The sequence below is a fragment of the Lichenostomus cassidix genome, chromosome 5 (assembly GCF_008360975.1).
Source record: "Lichenostomus cassidix isolate B80296 chromosome 5, HeHo_3.0, whole genome shotgun sequence".
Classification (NCBI taxonomy): domain Eukaryota; kingdom Metazoa; phylum Chordata; class Aves; order Passeriformes; family Meliphagidae; genus Lichenostomus; species Lichenostomus cassidix.
The window spans coordinates 4,261,401-4,279,465 of record NC_139486.1 but is presented as its reverse complement, the minus strand read 5'-3'; the positions used below and the strand labels follow the sequence as shown (position 1 = coordinate 4,279,465).

General features: G+C 47.6%; 1 protein-coding gene across 4 annotated transcripts in view; it reads left to right on the top strand.

The window, feature by feature from the left end:
* Positions 1-15,732, top strand: part of ARMH4 (armadillo like helical domain containing 4) — a 54,852-nt gene extending 39,120 nt beyond the window's left edge. For 2 of the 4 annotated variants that reach the window (XM_085061039.1, XM_085061040.1), the window contains exons 6-9: positions 10,366-10,397; positions 11,547-11,651; positions 14,200-14,334; positions 14,954-15,732. In XM_085061039.1, the coding sequence (XP_084917165.1) occupies positions 10,366-10,397; positions 11,547-11,651; positions 14,200-14,334; positions 14,954-15,022 (341 nt within the window). In that variant the 3' untranslated portion in view covers positions 15,023-15,732. The remainder of the gene's footprint in view (positions 1-10,365; positions 10,398-11,546; positions 11,652-14,199; positions 14,335-14,953) is intronic. The other 2 variants (XM_085061041.1, XM_085061042.1) reach the window with 2 other exon arrangements.
* Positions 15,733-18,065: the final 2,333 nt, after the last annotated feature.

Genomic DNA, 18,065 nt, shown 5'->3' with positions numbered 1-18,065 from the left:
TCCAGGGAGGGGTCTACAAGGCATGGGATCCAGCTCCCTGTGCAGAGCAGGTCTTGCACAAGATGCTGCTGATCCCATTAACCCTCTGATACATTTGGGGAGATATTAAGTGGCTTTTCCAGAGCACTCAGCAGTGCTCCAGGTGCCCAGATCCCTCTGGACAGAATCTTGTTGTCATCACTTTCCAAACACCAAAAGACAGCCAGAGTCATCATTTTGGTTGGCACTGAGTTTCCCAGTTTGTCTCAGTTATCCCAGTTCAGAAAAGCTGTGGTTTCCCCATCCCTGGAATGTTCCAGGCCAGGTTGGACATGGCTTGGAGCAACCTGGGATAGTGGAAGGTGTCAGTGCCAATGACAGCAAGGTTGGAACAAGATGGTCTTTAAGTTCCCTTCCAACCCAAACCATTCTGTGACTGTGTGATCCTGTGATGACTCTCTGCTGCACCAGAAGCTGCCTTTCCCCTTGCAGAGTTCCCAGTGTCTGGAGTTACAAATCAGAACACAAGAGGTTTCTGACCATGGCAGGCTGCACAGCATCTGACCTGACACCACACCCCTGTGAAGGTGACATGGTGACAAAAGACCAAAGAGAGTTATGTCCCATGGAGATGTCAGTGCCCAGTCAGAAAAGAGCAGCAAGGTGTCACAGTGTCAAAACACGAGGGAGTTGCAGTGCTGGGTTTTATCCCATCCCAAGCTCTCTGCTCCTCTGGCCTCCAGGCTGCTGCCAGTGCTGGGCACAGCATACAGTGAGGCAAAGCCTTTGCCTGGGAGGTGACTCCAAAATCACCTCAAAATATTCCACATCTTGAGCCTTTTCCCCTGGGAAATCATTTTAAGGCAGCTGCCAGACTGGGACCTGCCAGCAGCAGGGAGCAAGCTCATGTCCCCTGGAGGGGCTGATTTGTGCTGGGAATGGATCCATCACCCTGATTCTCATGGAAGGATGATTGCTCACAGCCACTCTGGTTCCTGTGGGCACCAAACAGCCTGGTGGGATGAGAATGATGCCTCTGATTCATATTTCATTTCAGCCAGTGCTGTAGTAACACTTCCTGCAGCATCAGATCCTGTCGCTTGGCTTCTCTTACATCACTTCAAGGGACTTACAGAGTGCTTCCCTCCCTCACTGCACATGCTGAGAGTGGCACTGTTCATTCCAAGGATCATTCCCACCACCCTGGCTCTGTGCCCTGTGCTGTTCCCTCCCTGTCTGCCTCACTTCCAGGCACAGAGTGCTTCTGTGCCATGGATTTCCTGGAGCTCTGAGCCTCATCAGCAGTCTGCTGGCACCCTGTGACCTTCTCACTGACCTGCTGGTAATTCCTGGAGTTTTTCTGAGTTTTTAGGGGATAAAATCTGCCACTGACTCAGCCATTTGTAGACAGAGGAATGAATCCCTGGGAGTGTAAGAACACTCTAAAATCACTGTGAGACTTGTAAGATCCTGCTGTGTCCATGTTCTCCCCTCAGCTGGTTTGCTTCGATCATTTCCCATTCCCATAGGATGTTCCTGCATGGAACATTAAAAGTAGTTGGGAGTGGTTTTGGGAAAACTGGTAGAGGGCAATTTTAGGTTAGATATTTGGAAGAAATTCATGATTGTGATGGTAGTGAGGCCCTGGCACAAATTGCCCGGAGAAGCTGTGGCTGCCCCTGGATCCCTGGAAGTGTCCAAGGTCAGCTTGGATGGGGTTTGGAGTAACCTGGGCTAGTGGAAGGTGTCCCTGCCTATTGCAGGGGATTGGAATGAGATGCTTAAAATAATGGCATCCTAAAGAACCTTCATTTCTAAAAAATCCCATTTAATTTTTAATATTTGTGCTGTGTTAGTTCCCAGAACATCACAGTCAGATGGAGGTGTTACCATAGGGACTATTAAAATATAAAGGAAGAGGCTCTGACACAAGCAAGAGAAACAGAAAAACCCTAGTAGATATGATCTATTATATCTTCAATATTCCCCTAGTAAGGATGGAAAATGGAATAAGAGATTTATTACTTGCACACAGTTACACAAGAAGTCAGGAACAGGTGTCAGGAATCTCCATTTGGTGTTTCATCACAAGAGAATCGAATCTCAGTGGGAATTGCTGCTCAGTTCTGGATGCAAGAGGAATGTGGGATCAGACTTGTCCTGTTAGCAAACATAAGCAAGTTCATTTTCCTTTTGTGACTAACACTGGACAGCACTGCTCTTCCCAAGTATTTGCAAGAAAATGGGTCTCTGTGATAATCAGATCTTATTTTTAGCATCTAATCGATGCTCAGGGCTTTGTGGTTTAATTACTGGAATAATTGTTTGCTGAAAACAGAGTCTAATACCTGTTTTTTCCTTCAAAGGTCAACTCCATCATTTTTGTTTCCAGCCATTTAGTCCTTTATTGATCTTTGTGTCATTTCATGGGGAGTGCTGCATCTTGACAGATGAAATAAAGGCCAAAACTTGAAATAAGAAAAATACTTTTTTTTTTTTTTTGAACACAAAAATGGAAAATCCCCTATTTCAGCCCCTGCTGCAGGCAAATCCTTCATACAGTGTCCCCAGGAAATAGGATTCTGAAAATTACTTTTGTTCTTCATGGAAGGAAAAAAGCAAACCGAGAATCTTTCCAAGCCTGATTAATATCAGACATAAACTGAAGCACAAAAAGAAATTTTGCAGTGTGGCTGCTGATCCTTTAAAGCAGATAAGGCCATGGGCTCTGTCAGGAGGGCAGGAAGATCTCTGTGGTTTGTATTTAGAGAGGGCTGAATCAGAAATGCCCCCTCCTCTCAGTATAAGGGAGTATCACATGGCTTCAGCTGGAGATTTGGAAGATATTTAATCAAGTAACAGCCACTATTGTTTTGCTGCTGTCCTCCAGCCAAAATGACAAGCTGCTGGAGCAGAGGGGTACGTGAGATGCTCTCCATCTGCAGCTTCTCCACCTTTTCCACTCCTCCCTTCACTGCAACCTGACATTTAGTTTTAATTTGCAAAACTCCACTTGTTTTTGCCAGACTATGGAAAAGGGAGCTGGGTTATGGAGCGGAAAAGAGAATTAGTGATAAATGGGCATTAAAAGGGACTGAATTCCATGTTCTGTCATTTTTCTATCAATATACACAGTCAAATCCTACAGCCAGCCCTCAAAACCAGCAGTGATTTTAGGGGGTGATTCGCCCCAATCAAGCCTGGAGACACTTCAGAGACTGAGTCAGAGAAGTGGGTATTTGCTTTATTCGGTGCACCGGATGTGTGGGAATTGTTTCCACCAAACACACACACACACCAGTACCTCCAAAGGCACAGTGTTATAGCTAAAATCATGAATATTCATTACATTCTCCAGGATAGGAGCGGTTATGCAAATTACTTTTCTCATAAGTCATTAATATTATTACCCATTTCTTGTGCTCAATGGCAAAAGGATTCCTTTTTCCCCCTTTTATCTTGATAACATTAAGGGAATCCACAAGGCCAGAACTGTTACCAGCCTTCAGCCCTGGACAGGCGCCATGCTGGTGGAAGGGGCAAAAGCTCAAAGAAACAAGGATGGTTGAAGCGTAAAAAAGATTTAGCTTTTCTATTTGACCACTCCTTTCTCAGGGGACTTGGTGGCAGAAAGAGCTGAAATACTGGCTTGATGTAAGGACAGAGCTCTGGTGTTGGTGGGATCGGACGGCACGGCTTCCCGACGGATACCGAGTGGCTCTGTGCCGCGTCTGAGGGGCTTGTTTGCTCCCAGCCCTGGGGTGACTGGGCAGATTGAAAGCACAACACAGAGCCTGCTGACAGGAGGAAGAATTTCTTTTCCAAGGCCACGTCCTTGGATTCCCTCTGGCAGTGGGTGGGGATAGATGGGATGTTGGGAAGAAGTTCTTCCCTGTGGAGGTGGTGAAATGCTGGCACAGGGTGCCCAGAGAAGCTGTAGCTGCTCCATCCCTGGCAGTGTTCCAGGCCAAGTTGGACAGGGCTTGGAGCAACCTGGGATAGTGGAAGGTGTCCCTGCCCATGGGTGGTCTTTAATGTCCCTTTTACCCAAACCAGTCTGTGCTTCTCTAAAAGCTGGTGAACACAAACATTTTCAGCACCCAAGAAGCCCCATGAGCTGAGGCAGGGTGGATTCTCACTGCTGGTGAATCCCTGTGTTGCTCCAGGAGTTGTTCCAGGGCAGAGTTGAGGGAGAAGCTGATCCCACGTTGCTCCAGCAGAGGCATTGCCATTTCCATAAGCAAAGTTTGCATTTCCTCTCCCAGAGCAGCCACAGCTTTTGAACACAGTGTGATCCAGTAAATATTTAATCATACAACAAATTGTGACAGCCAGTTCACAGCAACATCCTGCTGCTGCCTTTTAGGATAATGGGAGGGTTTGTACCTTGGCTTGGTTTTGACAACTTGTGCCTGTCTGGGGTCACTTAGGGAGAAACAAATAGTGTCAATTTGTGTTTTGAAGACCCAGAAGAGCTGAGTTCACAGAGAAATGCCAGGGCACAAGGGCAGTGCCTTTGCCAGCCTCTGCAAGAGGCTACTCAGTGCAGGCAGATCAAAGTGGAAAACATTTTGCTAAAAAGTGCAAGAGAAAAGGAAAAGGAGGAACCAGACCTCACTCCATGGGGTTAATAAGGTCAGGGAAGGAGTTGGGAAGCCCATTTTAGCTCCTTTCTAGGTGAGTGTGGTGAGTTGCCTCCCCATTTCTGTTTCTCTTCCAAGAGATTTGGGCAGATTGTGGCAGTCTTGGGCTGCAGCTGGACAGGCAGGGAAAAGGGTGTAGTTGGTACAGTTCAGAGACCAGACAGAGCCATGGTGACTACTGAAGTTCACCGGGTTAATTCAAAGTTTACCCAAGCAAAATTGTTATCTGAAAACATAAATGGTAATTGTCAGTTTGACATTTGTTTGATTATCCAGCTGTTCAAGTCTTCTTGAGTTGGGCAATTCATGCATCAACATTCCCATCAGGTAGGTGTAGTTGTTCTGGAATTAAAAATATGCTGCTTTGCAGCCAGATGCCATTTTCTTTATTATTTATTTGTGCTAGTAAGTAAATTGAAAATTGTGCTTTTTTAAGGGAAAGGAGCTGATGCACCCTTGTGCCATTAAGTTGTCAGAGCTGAGCAGATGAAGCATGAAGCATTTCTGCAAAATTGTTCTCACAAGTCTCATTTGGGAAAAAAGTTTAACCTGCAAGAGAAAGGGATGAAATCTGTAATGGAACAGGGCAGGTTGCTCGGTATATACAGACTGATTGAAAGTAATCAATCTTTTCCTTATTTTTTTTACACTTTAACCAGTTCTCCTTTGCTGAAAGTGTGGGCTTGGATTAGATATTAGGAAAAGATTCTTGTCTGTGAGGGTGCTGAGGCCCTGGCACAGATTCCCAGAGAAGCTGTGGCTGCCCCTGGATCCCTGGAAGTGTCCAAGGCCAGGCTGGACAGGGCTTGGAGCAACCTGGGATAGTGGAAGATGTCCCTGCCATGGCAGGAGGTGGAATAGGATGAGCTTTAAGGTCTCTTCCAACCCAAACCATTCTGTGGTTCTGTGAATGAGAAATATGAATGAGTTTCTGGCCCCAAAGGGAATTAGCAGCAAACCCCAGCAATGTCATGCTGGGGAATGGGAAGAGCAGCTGTGGAAGAGTGGAATGAATTTTCTTAGGGAAGAAGGTGATGGCAGATCTGTGCTAAACAGCTTCTGTGGCTCCTGAGATAGGGATATTTCTGATCTCAGATGTGAAAGCAATTAATAGTAGCTGTTAAATCAAAATCTTGTCATGTCCTGCACACGGCTGTTATTTTCTGATTTCCCAGAGTGGAGTTTGGTGCTGCTCTCTCAGCCTATTGCATTTCAGCAATTAGAGGTTGCCTGATCCCCAGGTTAGTTTATAACCATAAAAACATCCTTTTCCCCTGCCCTTTGGAGGGTGTGCAGGAGTCTGGGTGCCACATCTTCACCACTGGGCTGGTGGTCGTGGTGGAGGAGTTATGAAAAGAAATGGTGATGGATGAACCTTCAGCAGCAGCAAGATAAAGTTCTGGAATGAAGCTGTAAGCACTGGATTTGAAAATCAGGCAACATCTGCAAGGATGAGTGATAATGTGCCATGGAAAACCAGAATTGCTTTAACTGATGATTAAAAAAGAGACTATGATTAAAACAAGCTGATTAGATGAAACCAAAGTGACAAGACAAAGCAGCAGGGCATCCAAGAGGGGAGGGGGGAGGCAGAACTGATGGCAGTAGGGCATGAATTATTGATTGAAATCTCCACCAGAAGTCTTTGCATTTTCTTATCTGGGAAGGGAGAGAATGAACGAGAAGCGAACAGAATTATTAAGCAGCTTTATCATTGCATTGGAGTGGATAATTAGGCAATTAGGATTACTAAAAGTTGGCAAAGCAAGAGGCCCCGAGGACTTGTGCTCCTGATTTCAGAGGAGGGTGGAGAGGGAAGCAGGGAAAAGCCTTTGGTGAGAGACTTGATGGTGTATTTTGGTGAGGCTGAAAGGCAGAGCCAGGTTCTGGCACCTGCAGCTGCCAGGGCAGAAGGGGGAACAGGACACCTGGGTAATGAAAATGAGCTTACCTGAAGATGGACAGTCCTTGGAACAGCAGCAGAGAGAGAGAGCAGGAGTGAAGGCCTCAACATCAAAAGGACATGGGGCCAGGTGGGTCCAGAGGAGACCACAAACATGCTCCAAAGGCTGGAGCACCTCTGCTATGGAGCCAGGCTGGGAGAGATTGATGGTGGACTCAAACACTGACACACAAGGTGGCCTTAGGCATCAGCAATTTATCATCTCCTGGTACACCTTTTTATACTTTCTTCACCTACCTAACAGGTGCTCCTTATTCCATTACCATTGATCAGTAAACTATCCACAGGTGCCTTTCCTAATTAGTCCTACACTCATTCTCTGCTTCATTCTCTAACAAAGGTATTTACCTCTCTTGTTTAGGGTCACAGCTGTAACTTATTTAGGTTTAGGCTGCCTGCAGCCTTTTCCTATCTTCCCACAAGAGATGGTAATGTTCAGCCTGGAGAAGAGAAGGCTCTGGGGAGACCTCAGAGCCCCTCCTGATGTTGGGCCATCCTGTGCCACCCTCAGATGTCACCTGCTGTCCCCTCCTGAGCCTCCCACCTGTGTCTGCCAAATCCTGAACTTTCAGAAGGGTTTTGCTCTCAGGGAATTTTGGCTGTTCCTTGGGCCAGGTCCCTCCAAGGAGGGGCCAAGCAGACATCACATCTCTGCAAATGAGCCTCACTTAGTTGGCACCATAGCTTGTGAATAGCTGGCTGCACATTTTGGAGGGGAAAGCTGGGTAAAACTGACTAAAAATAGCACCTTGCATCTCTATCTGTCTGAATTCATCCTGGGCTGCTCTGATGTCAGTGCCAGTGCTCCTCCTCTGGGCTCCTGGCTGGCTTAATCTTAAGCTATATGTTATTTAAAATTAATTTGCAGAGATGCAGACATTATATAAATCACTGAGGAAATGTCAGATTATGTGTGTAATTTGCAGAAGTGCTCCACACTCATCTTACTTAGCTCCCCATGAAACCAAGGGATCAAAATTAAGCTGAGGCAGAGAGTTGGGACCAATCACCATCCTAAAGTGCCATGGAAGATGAGCCAACACTGCAGACACTTGTTAGTAATTCACATCCAGAGACTCTTGTAGTTTCTTCAGGACATTCAGTGATCAGGGAAGGAGGAAAAAAGGGGATGATGAAAAATACATGGGTTAGAGTATTTTTTACTAATTATTTCCTTGGCCTCATTGGCAAGTCACCTGGTGTTCTTGGAGAGCATTGCATTTTCATGGGAAGGTGCCAACCACAGTGTTCCTCTCCCAAGACCAGGTTCAGGCTATTAATTATGGATACTCTTGCATAATTAGAGTCTGAAGTCCAGAGTTAATTGATGGTAGCTGCTTAGCACAGATATCAATTCTAATCTGAAATAGTGCTTTATCTCCTACCCACACCCCATGGTGTCCACAGATGGGTAAATCACTGGAGCAGCGAGCTCTTGGCTTTAGTGACACAGTGGTTTGTCATTTCCTCAAAGGTGTTAGACCACTTCTGTGCATTAGTGACACTAAAAGTATTTGTAATTCATGGTAATCCAGTGCTCCTTGACTTGTCCTGCCCCAGCCTGACAGGCTCAGTGTTGGGACCTTGGCTGTGACAGCTCCAACAGCTCCACACTCTCTGCTCTTTCCCAGTGCAGTCCTGCCAGGACATTGAAGGGTTTTTGACCTCCTGCTGCCTCAGTCTCATTAATTTGGGGCCATTATTTTCCTCTAGCAGAGGTCAGAGGCTGTGGCTGCATCAGAGCATCCCCTGGAGAGGCACCTAGTCAGGGAGAAATCACCTTGGGTTGTTTTTCCTGTGGCCTGGGTTGATCTCAAAAGCACCTGATGTGCTCTGCATGGCCAGAAACAAGGCTGGGTTTAATAACAAACTTGTGATAGCAAATAAAGATTTGTACTATTGAGCTTGTGGGCCCCAGTGGGCGTGCTGCTGTTGTTTTGTGGAGCAGAGGGGAACAAAGGCAGAGTTTGTGTTCATTAAAAATAGGTAATAGAATATTCTTAGCTCAGCCCCTGCCTCTGCATGGCAGAAATACTCTGGAGTTAATTGCTGCCTTGTTCAGCTGCAGGGAAGTGGGTCGGCTGTTGATGAGCTCACTGATCCCCTGGAATTGTTGTGAAAGGTGTAAAAATAGGCTTTGTGCTCAGCTGGAGTTTGGGCCACAAAGCTGAGCACACCCTGCAGGTGCACGTGTGGCTGGCTGGGTGTTCAGGGGGACAGCAGCCCTGAGCCCTGTAGTCTGCAGCTGTGTGGCACTGTCACCACTCCTCCTGGCAGTGTCACCTCTGCAATCCCAGCCCAGGGGAACCATGGGTTCCCTTCCTCTCCTGGATTCCACTGGAGTGACATCCCAGGCATGCAGGCTTGGGCTGGCAGAGGAGGATGGTGGTGGCACCTTCATAAATTGAGTTTATTATGGCTCAGCCCACGCAGGCCAGGAGTAATGGTGGAAGAGTTGATAAAAGCAGACCTGGTGTCCTCTCCTAGTGCTGTGTGTGTCTGTCTGCTGGATAATTCATCTTTCTCCTCAGCTCCCTGTCAGAGATAAGTGCACCTGTGCCTGCTTCACACATTTTCACCTTTAGCTAATTTGGGATCATTCTGTGTGGAAGGTGTTACGTTGCTGACAGTTCAAAAGGAGTATTCAAATTGCTTTGAACTTGTATTATATCCGAGACATAAAATAGCCATTTGCTGCTGGCCCTCCTGTGCCCTCTCCACACTCACAGAAAGCATGTGCAGGCTCTGATACTGCTAATTCAAGCTTTGAAGGGATGTTTTGTAACAAAGCAGGCCTGGAAATAGGGTCTAAATCCATAAAGTCTGGGCTACATTTGGGATTTAATGCCCTCTGGAAGAAATATCCCTCAGAAGGACATTGCTGCATCCAAGAGTCCCCTTGTGCCTGGAGCATTGTCCTCCTGGAGAGATGGGAATCCTTGGAAAAACAGTTGCTGAGCCCTGAAAAAAACAACATATAACTGTTTATTGCTTCTTACCTATGGGCAGGAATTTGTTAAAATCTTTGGATCTCTGTGGGCATTTTGCCCTCTGTGCAGTGCAGACACATCATCCAGTGCCCTGTGGTGACTCCTGCAGCCACTGCTGAGCCCTTGCAGTTCTTTGAAATTAGTGAATATTTCATCCCAAAGCACCTGCCACTGCAGAATTTTAATTCTCAGCTGCCATATTTCACGGGACTTAGTTAACTGTTAGGAGAAGAAAGTCGCAGTGCTGGCAGTATAAATTTGCTTGGTTTAGTAATTTAGCACCTCCAATACTATTCCAGTCCTCCAGAGGTTTCCCAGAGCAGGCAGTGACTATTCCAGAAAAGCAGGGGAATAAAAGACAGGGAATAAGAAACTTTTAGCCATCATTACAGGCTATTCCAAATTCAGGGAAGTGGATCCATGTGGAGGAGGCCAGTGGAAGGGGATAACTGCATTGTAAGGTTTTCTCCTTGTCTGACCCCAGTGTGTGTATGAGAAGTGATGGTCAAAACCCCACAAACTGAAATGTTTTTAATCACTTTTTAAGTCACTCTTCAGATGTGAATTGCTCAGGCAAAGGTGAGCTACTTGCCTGCCAACTCACTCCAAGAGTTTCTGGTGCTGATTTGCTGCATTTGCTCTTTCTCATGAATGAGAAAAGAGGAAATCTAATGTGAAGTCTTATCAGCTTGTCAAGTTAATCGCTGCCTATTTTACTGTTATCACTATCATTTGTTACTAATTAATATAAGTGGCATGATTACAGCTTTTTTTTTCCCTTATTTTTCAGTGAGAAGCTGGATGGAGAAGCTGAAAGATAAGGTAGGAGGCTCAGTGTTTCAATTCCATTCAAAGCCAAGCCACTTTTACTTGCAGAAATAAATAAACTCTTGTCAGTGCAGTTCTTTATCTCTACACAGACAGTTGAGAAAGGGCTCAAAATTGTCTCTGGGAGGCAAATGAACCAGGTGCTGCTGGTTTATCATGGTGTGAATCCACAATACATCCCTGATGGGGAGGAACTAAGAGCAGAAGGAGGGACAGAGGTGTTTGATTGATTCCTCTGCACCACAAAATGACCTTGTCAGACAACCCCAGTTAGTTTTTTTATTTCCCCTTAACTTATCATAGAATAGTTTTGGTTGGAAGGGACCTTTGAAAGTCCATCTAGTCCAACCCCTCTGCACTGAGCAGGGATAACTTCCACTAGGTCCAGTATCAGGCTGCTCAGGACCCTGTCCAACCTGCCCTGGAATGTTTCCAGGGATCCCAGGGTAAGGAACTTAGTTCCACTCCTTTTCCCTAAGTGCTAAGCTCAGTTCTGGAGCCAAATCCAGAGGCTCTGTGGTGAGAGACTGCAGGCCATGGCAGTGCCTGTGGATGAGACCTTTCCTACCTCCACATGCTGCAAATCCCTGGAAGGAGAGTGATCAAACACAGGGAGGCTGACAAGGTAACAAACCCTGATCATTCCTGCCTGGCTCCACAGGGAGCTGGTCCATGGAATCAGGAGTTGTGCCAGCCACAGGCAGTGATGGCTTTGTAAGCTCTGCTGCCCTGGAGCAAATATTGACATTTGGAAATGGTTGTGAAGCCATCCAAGTGTTGTGTTGCTGACAGCAGAGCCATGAAGCTGGAAATGAGGTGACAGCAGTGTTCTAAGGCAAGAATATTTTGTGGCTCAACAGGCCTTGGAAATTCTTGAGCAGGATCAGTGTCAATAGAAATAAAAACCATCACGAGCAGCAGTGACTCGACAGTGAACTCTGAAAACACATCTCTAAGCTTAGGCAGACCCACCCAATGAGCCCAGCTTCCCATGAGGTCCTCACCAAATTTCAGCAGCACTTTACCACCAAGGCAGAGCAGAGAGAGAGGATCTGGGTGTCTGTTTTCCAGGAATGAGGAGTGGGAGGGTTTAAGTTGTGTTCCTGCCCAGCCCTTGCTGAGTTGCCTTTCTGCCTGCACTAGGAAGGAGGCAAGTCTAGAACAAGCTCTGCTCATAGCAGAGCTCCTTGGCCTGGGATTCATCCAGAGCAGATGCTGAAAGGACAGAGAATGGTTTTCCCAGCGAAGGTAAAGAGCAGCCACCGAGGCTGTTGTGTGCCTGGAGGGATTGCAGCATGCACAGCTCACCTGCAAATGCCAACACGTGGCACAGCACGAGCTTGGGGACATCAGTGTCTTCTCACTTCTCTCTTGTCACCTTGTTGGCCACCTCTGTCCTTCCCTGTTGCAGAGGAACTGCATCTTCCTGTCCCCAGCAGAGCTCTGGAGGGTCTGGACCTCGTGCAGGTAGAGCCTGGGCTGTGGCAGTGCTCAGCACAAGCTGGTGTAACTGAGGATCCACTGGTGTCCCTTTGAAGAGAGACTCACTCCTGAGCCACCTCCCTCCCTTGGGGAATGGCAGATCTTTCACCTGGCTCACATTTTCCCTTAGAAAAGCCCAAAAAAACCACTCCCCCCACTCCCAACCAATTGCTGGTGTAGCAAATCACTTGCAAACAAACCTGTTCACCTCATTCCCTCCTCTTCTTAACTGAGTTTATCAGCACCAGTCACATATGCTCCTCTCATTTGCCCTTGTCTTCTGTTTTGTGATTCCCTCCATCCAGAGGAGGATTCCAGCACAACAGCCCATCCCTGAGAGATATGTCCTTCTCTGGCCTTTGGGTGTGGGGGCTGTGGGACCAGGAGCACAGGGTCAGGGATAATTCATGCCTGGTCTCCTGCAAACACTGCAAATGCTGCGTTTGGTATGGCAAATAATGGACATGAAGCTCCTCTCAAGTTCTCTTGCTGTTATCTTAAAGCCCAGCAGGGCCAGGAAGGTCATGGGCATGGATTGGGTGTATTAAGAGCATCCCTAAAGAAGCTACATCTTCCCATAGGAAAGGGTAAAAATGTGGCTTTGGAGCTGCCTGTGAAATGGGGTTTTCTGTCAAGCAGGTGCAGAAGCCCTCAGAAGTTGGGCTGCATGACACAGAAGGGCTGGATCTGCATACATCACAGTTTTTGGGGTATAAAACATTAATCTGGGTTTTGGAGGAAACCTGAAATAAGCCATGGGCTGGTCAGGCATGATAAAGGCTCACAGACAGGCTGAGGAGTTCATTGTATTAAAAACAGACATGGAAACTCAACTGGGCAGCAGCTAAAAGCCATTTTCAGTCTCCCCTCACTGCCCGTGCCAGCAGCAAAGTTCTAGAAATAGAAAACCCCACGCTGCACTAATTAGGTCACCCAATTAAGGCACCTTAATTGCCTCACAGAGACTCAGCCTTCAGCTGTGTCCTCACTAACCTCCTTTTCCAGGGCACAGGGATGCAGCCCTTTCCAGCACCTGAGCTGAACAGGGCAGGTTTTTGGGAGGGAAAAAAAGGGTTTGGTCAGGGAATCTGAAGGATGCAGCTGAAGATCCCTCAGGCTTTGGGATTCAGACCCAGAGGTGTTACTATTTAAAGCCCTGAGTAGGATCTGGAGGGGTTTGGGGGAGGAAGCCAGCCCTCCTTAGCATCGTGTCTGCCCCAGATGAAAGCACTTGTTGTCATTCTCCAGGTAAGTGTGCAAAGGCAGGGCAGTGCACCTGAACACCTTTTTTTTTTTCCTCCCACTCAGTGGATTATGGAAGAGCAGTAATTATGGTGTGTGTGCTGTGGATCTGTGTTGTATTTTGGGAGCACAGATGAAGACAAGTGGTTGTAAGCAGTGGGCTGAGTCTCACTGAGAGCTGTCTGATAGTCCTCAGAACTGGTGCCTGTGTCCCTTGGCAGGTGACAAATCTGTTTTGGGGGGTGTGGATGGCAGAGGGTGAAGCTGCAGTGGCACAGCAGAGGGCTCTGGCTGCAGAGTGAAGGAGGCAGAGCTACTGAGGGGGGAGGCAGGCTGGACTTGCCTCCCTTGCAACACTGAGCCCAAATTAGTTGAGGATACTGAAGCAACCTAGCACTTTAAAACTTAGGTTCATTTTCATTTAAAGCAATAAAATATAAAATCACAAGCACTTGGGGATATTTTCCTAAGGATTTGAAGTGTTTAGATGTGTAATTTTAGATTAGTCATGCTATCTGTATTTTTTTTAATGGGTAATGCAAACATACAGCTCATGGATTGAATTAGAGCTGATTTACTTTCGCTGTGCTTCCCTTTAGGCCAGCTGAAGGGGTGTGAACTCTCCCTCTGTGTCATCATCCTGCTGTCATGCAGGGGATCCTTTCCTGTGTTTGGTTCAAAGATTTTGAGTCCAAAGCCAAGGAGGCCTTGGAGTGGCTTGAGATCTCCTGCCTTTGGCAGCCAAGGTTTTCCCTCCCACCTGCATACCTGTGGACAGACACTTCACCCCAGCACTCACCCAAGTTGTTCCCTCTCCTAAAGACAGGCAAGCACTGGAGGGTTTCAGCTCTCAGCAGTAAATATCTGCTAGAAAAAGCTGAGCTGTGGTGGTGACCAGCTTGGTCCTGGTTGGGGGCTTTCCTAGCCCTAGGAAGCAGGGAGGTGATGGAGACTCAAATCCAGCAAACTTTGAGGAAATCACCATTGGGATAGATTGCAGTCTTCAGCTGGTGAAAATGACCCCAAAAGGATGGTCAGTGAGTGCTGCTCTGCTTCTTTCTTTCCCATTTAGGCAGGATACATGTCGGGCATGCTGGTTCCTGTGGGAGTTGGGATAGCTGGAGCTCTCTTCATCCTGGGAGCTCTGTACAGCATTAAGATCATGAACCGCCGGAGGAGAAACGGCTCCAAGAGACATAAAAGAAAGGTATGGAAACTGCTAAGGACAGGTATGGAAACTGTGAACCCTTTGGGTTGTAGAGCAAACCCAGCCTGGGTAGGGTCTATCTGAGCTGCAGTGTCCAGGACACCTCGGTTATGGGATGGGTGATTTGCCCCAACTGAGCCTGGAGACACTGCAGAGACAAAGTCAGAGAAGTGGTATTTGCTTTATTCAGTGCACTGGGTGTGGGGGGAATTCTCTCCTCCAAACACACACCTGGGTACTTCCAAAGACAGAGTGTTATAGGTAGAATTCATGAATATTTGTTACATTCCCCAGGATAGGAGTGGCTATACAAATTATTTCTCATAAGCCATTAATATTATTCAGTGATTTCTTGTGCTTGGCTTCAAAAGGATTCTTTTGCCCCCTTTTATCTTGATAAGATTAAGGGAATCCTGTTTTTATTTACATCAGCCTTCAGCCCTGGACAGGTGCCGTGCTGGTGGAAGGGGCAAAAGATCAAAGAAATAAGGATGGTTGAAGTGTAAATAGATTTGAGTTATCTATTTGACCACTCATTTCTCATGGGGGCGTCTGAATTGTCCTCACATTTTGTTCCTTTTCACACGTGCACCTCTCTGATGTTTCTTTTCCTCCCCAGCAGAGGGAATTTAACAGCATGCAGGACCGAGTCATGCTCTTGGCCGACAGCTCTGAAGACGAATTTTGAACGGAACTGCAGTGCCCTTGGGAGAGACTTTTCAGAGGAGGGAGGGAAGGAGGGAGGGAGAGAGGGGGAGAAGAAGAACAAGCGACTTTGCTGCTGCCTCTGCTCCCTCGCTGCCCTGAGCAGGGGTGGTGTCCCCAGCCGAATGACAATGACAATGCTACGCTCTACGTGTGCCACCCGTGATGTTTGTTTTGATACCGTAGTGGAGATCTCACACTCGCCCCCGGCGCCTCATTCAGAGCCACAGCTGGAGCTGATCCATGTGGATGATTATTTTTCCTCTTGCCCTGGTGTACTGTTTTGGTCCTGGCTGGCAGTAATCTAATCATAACGATAGCTCTCACCCATCCCAGGAATGGAAATCTTTACTGTGAATGACTTCTGTCCAATTCATTTTAAATGTTACATTACCTGAGCTAGAGTTCATTAGTGCTAAGATTAGCTGCTCTGCTTAATTAATGAGTTGTAAGCCTGAACTGTATCCCTGGCTGCCCGAGAAGTGCCCATGTACAGGGTTCTTGGTACGGTTTGAAGCACATTTCTGCACTCGGGTGCCACACTCTCACCCCTTTCTTCCTTCAGCTCTGCTCCACGCTGCTTGGAGAAACACAGGAATGGCCTCAGCACTTGATCTCACCACAGATTTCCTTGTCCATGTTCAACCAGCACTGTCTGTTTCAGCACAATAAATACCAGCGCTCACCTACTGACGGGTGGTCTTGCATGGATCTCTTGGCTTTTGGTCAGTGTGCAAGGAGGTGAGAGAAGAGGCAGGTCAGAGACTTCCCCAGCTTCTGCCTCCTGTTGGAAGGACACTAGCTCCTACTTCATCTGTTTCCAAGGCTGTGTTCCCATAGAGATGAAAGTGGAACATCTATCCCCCTTACCCCACTGGAAATTGCATTTTCAGCCCCCAAAAGCTGCGTGAACAGCGTTTTTGGGGGATCTGGGTGGTTCTTGTCTCATAGAATCACAGAATGGTTTGGGGTGGAAGGGATTTTCAAGGGACCTGGTTCCAGCCCTGACACCTTCCACTAGCCGAAGTTGCTTCAAGCCTTGTCCAGCCTGGCTTTGAACACTTCCAGGGATGGGGCAGCCACAGCTTCTCTGGCCAAGTGCTCTCCAGACCATGGAATACAGAAAGGCACTGCTGAGGGATTCGTGGCTAATAGTGGGAAAACAGAAAGAGCTGGAGAGATGTCAGCTGTGTGTGGAGGGGTGAGATGACCCCACAGGGAACCCTTGGCCAGGGGGAGAAAGGTGAATTTGTAGGACAGATGGATGCAGAGGGTTGTGGAGGTGCCCCATGAGCCCTGAGTACAGAGGGGGACTGCCTGAGGTGTCACAGGCATGGAGCAGGGGAGCCTGATGTAGCTCTGCACAGAAATGCTGTCAAAATTGATCTTCAATATGACATGTAAACCATCCATGTTTCTGAGGTGGGAATCGCTGTTCTGTGGGGAATCATTCTTCATGCAAGGAGCAGTGACTGTTGCCAGAGGAGAACTGATCAGAGAAATAAGGGCAGACCACACATCTGCTGAGATTCAACCCCACCGAGCCTTTGGAGAAGTGTGAGGGAGGAGAGTTTGAGGAGAGGCAGGAGCAGGAGCAGGATTTCATCCCCTGTTAAGGTGGAATGTCAGATGGTGAAAGGTAAATGGTGAGCAAGTGCCTTGTGGAAGTGTCAGTAGGATTGCAGGGCAGAGGACATTCCACAGACCCTCCTGAGCTGAGCTCTCTCTTGGGAGGGTTAGGGCCTCCCCTGGACATTAAGCCATGAGATTTGATGTTCATCTCTGAACAACCAGTGCTCTTCAGGGCCCAGGCACTCTCCTGTGAGCCTGTGACAGTGCATCTCTCTTTTTTTTCCTCCTGAAACTCCAACTAGGAGGATTTTGCCTTGCTAAAAGCAGCTCCACATATTTAACAGGCACTGTACACCATTAAATCCAAAATTAAGGCCTCTTTCTCACATGATAAGTGATCACTCCAAATTAAGATGTTTTCCTTCCAGACTGATCTCTCCCTATTTCCTTCTCATTCCTAAGTCTCTTGGAGCTTGGAGGTTCCTGGGAGGTGTTAAGAGTCCAGGTGAGCATTCCTGGCTGTCTTGTAGTATTTGGGTCAGGAAATGTTGTCCCTTGGGCTCTTGGATGATGTATTCCTGGCAAGGCATGATGTGGATTGCAAAGTGGAACGATTTCTCCTCTTTCCAGGTTGCTGGAAATCTCCTCTGGAAAGGCTTTTCTTTCAGATGCAGTGCCAAGGAGGCTGGAAATGAGACTCACAGGCAGCTGCAAGGTGTTCTTGAAATGCTTTCCCCTGGTCCAGCCTGGGAGACACTGAGACTGAGCAGTGACAAGGGGCATTGGCCTCTGCAAGAGGGAGTCTGCTTGGAGCACAGGTTAAATATCTGATGAACACAGAGCTGCTGGGTCAGTCAGGAGGAGGAAGTATGGCTGAGCAAGGCTGCAGGCTGCTGGTTTCAGTTCCCCAGCTCTGGCAGCTCCAGGAGGATCCTTATGGATGGGTTGTCAGTTTGATGGATTGGGAAGGCGGGTGGGGAGGTGCTGGAGCCTTTTGTTTTGCTAATAAATCCACAGTTTGGGAAACACCAGCTTTCTGCAGGGGCAATCAGTTTCCCTGTCTCTCTTCTCCTTCCCCAGCATAATGAATTTAAGGAATTAGAGGCAACACTGCCAGTCAGAAACGATGAAGGTGGGATTTTACTGCATCCCTGGGAGGCCCTGGTGTCCCCAGAATCAGACTGCCCTCAGAGAGGACGTGGCAGGGGTGGCTTGGATGCTGGAAGTCAATAAGGAGGGGAGCCCCAGCTGCGTGCTCAGCTCAGTGTGAGCTCTCTGGTCTCTCCTGGTGACAGGCTTAGGAGCTAGAAGGGTTTCCCAAGGATTTTTCTTGTGATCCATCTTTGCTGCCAGGCTTGACTCTGGCCCTGAATGCCTTCAGCCAAGGATGGAGTCTGACCACTTCCTGAGCTGCCCAGCACTGCAGAGATGCCAACTGATGGCCATTTGGAGTG